Genomic DNA, 2,139 nt, shown 5'->3' with positions numbered 1-2,139 from the left:
TGAATCTGCAACTGACATCTAATGGATAGAGGCCAGGGATGTTGTTAAACATCCTACAATGCACAGGCCAGCCACTGCACACAAATAATTTTTCAGCCTAAACTATTAATTGTATAAAGATTTAAAAACCTTGGTTTAGGAAAAAAGGCAAAATATTGAGTCCTATGAGTAAATTAAACATAAAATTTTTGATGTATAATTTATTTTACGTGTTATATGTTTATTATACTAGATGGAACAGAATATGCTACATTTTTACTCTGTATTTTTTTCTTTAGCTGTGTAGCTCCTCTTATTACTGAGTACGAAAAACATCTAGAAGCGCTAAATGGGCAGCTGAAATATTATCAGGTATGAAATCATAGTTATGAGGCTTTTTGTAATATTTTATTATGAAAAGATAAAGTAAAATATACTCCATTTTTTAAAAAAATATTGATGAAAAAGAAAATATTTAGATGTAACTAATCAGTTTTTGGTTTTCTGTAAGTGTATTCATGAGCCCACATGTGTGTGTTTAAAGATCAGCTTCGATTTTGTCTTTCAATCTATTATTTCCTTGCTCTTGCTATTTGGCATGAGATACCTCTTAGATGCTTAGAGGACTCTCTTAATCTCATTATTGTTTGTTTACATCTTTTTTTTTTAACCTAAAACCATCTCATCCTTTTTGAAATTTCTCCTTATCCTCATTCTACCCATGTATCCCATTATTTGAAGAATGGATTTTTTTTTCTCAATTTCAAATATTACATCTATCAGATGCTTTTGTCTTATGTCTTTTAGATGCCATTTATCCACTTTCAATATAGGCTTAAGCTGTAGCAGCTTTTTTCCCAAAATCCTCATGGTAATAGGGGTTTGTTTTAGGAGTGAAGGGAATAAAGAAACTGAGGATGGTGTCTATACAGACAGATTATCACTTTGAGTCCCAGGGTTTATTAGACTAGCCTATGTAGCAGGCTCACGGAGAACTAAAATAATAGCACAGAATTGTTCAGAGCACAATCTGAGTTTCAGTAGTCTATATTTTTAGAGTATGCCTAATAATGTGTTTCTTTGATCTGAAAATGTCTTTAACATTTCCTCTCAAATTTTGACCTTTCTGATACTGGGATAACAATACAATAGAAGTATTTCTTAAAAAGAACTTATATGTCTCAAGCTAAGCCCACCAGGAGACTGTGACCTCTCTTTGTTAGAGCTTGAATATATCCATGATTGTATTCGGCTCAGATACCAATCCCTGGATCAATTCAGTTGTGGCAAGGGTAGCAGAGTTGACTTAATTTAATGCAATGGAAGAAAGTATAATACTTTTATGTAAAAACAACCCCTTGAGACTGATTTATTCAGAATGGGGCTGTGGGCACATGGCAGATACTTAGCACTTTCTATCCTACTTTTGCTTTTTTTCATGCATGTACATGAAGAGATTCTACTGTATGCTTTATAGTGTAACACATAATAGGCCCTTGAATATTTGATGAATGATTAATTGCCAGGGCTTATAGAAACAATGCACTTAAACAGAACTCTAGAACAAATGGGCCTAACAGACATCTAAAGAACATTCCTCTCAAACAACACTGAATATATGTACTACTCATCAGCTCATGGAACTTTTTCTAAAATTGATCACATCCTAGGCCACAAAACAGATCTCAACAAATTTTAAAACATAGAAATTATACCATGTATCTTCTCAGACCACAGTGGAATAAAATTAGAGATCAATTCCAACAAAAACACTCATCTCTACACAAAGACATGGAAATTGAACAATCTGTTGCCAAATGACTGGTCAAGGAAGAGGTCCAGATGGAAATCAAAGATTCTTCAGACTAAATGATAACAGGGACACAAGTTATCAAAATTTGTGGGATACAGCAAAAGCATTCCTCAGAGGAAAACTTATAGCCTTAAATGCCCACATCCAAAAGACAGAAAGACCACAAATCAACAAACTAAGGAACTATCTCAAGGAACTGGAAAAAGAAGAGCAAGCCAATCCTAAACCCAGCAGAAGAAAAGAAATAGCCAAGATCAGAGCAGAACTAAATGAAATCAAGAACAAAAGAACTATACAGAATATTAATAAAACAAAAAGTTTGTTCTTCGAAAAGATAAACAAAATCG

The 2,139-nt window shown here is 33.3% G+C and overlaps 1 protein-coding gene across 1 annotated transcript in view; it reads left to right on the top strand.

Annotated features, from left to right (window-relative positions):
• The first annotated feature begins 164 nt into the window (after positions 1-164).
• The window catches only part of SCLT1 (sodium channel and clathrin linker 1), a 214,721-nt gene continuing 212,746 nt past the window's right edge, over positions 165-2,139 (top strand). The window contains exons 1-2 of the mRNA XM_012643284.1: positions 165-193; positions 279-351. Coding sequence (XP_012498738.1) covers positions 165-193; positions 279-351 — 102 coding nt within the window. The remainder of the gene's footprint in view (positions 194-278; positions 352-2,139) is intronic.

The sequence above is a fragment of the Propithecus coquereli genome, unplaced genomic scaffold, assembly GCF_000956105.1.
Source record: "Propithecus coquereli isolate 6110/MARCELLA unplaced genomic scaffold, Pcoq_1.0 Scaffold195, whole genome shotgun sequence".
In the NCBI taxonomy this organism is placed as follows: domain Eukaryota; kingdom Metazoa; phylum Chordata; class Mammalia; order Primates; family Indriidae; genus Propithecus; species Propithecus coquereli.
The sequence above is the reverse complement of the archived record's forward strand: the minus strand, read 5'-3'. Positions and strand labels throughout refer to the sequence as shown.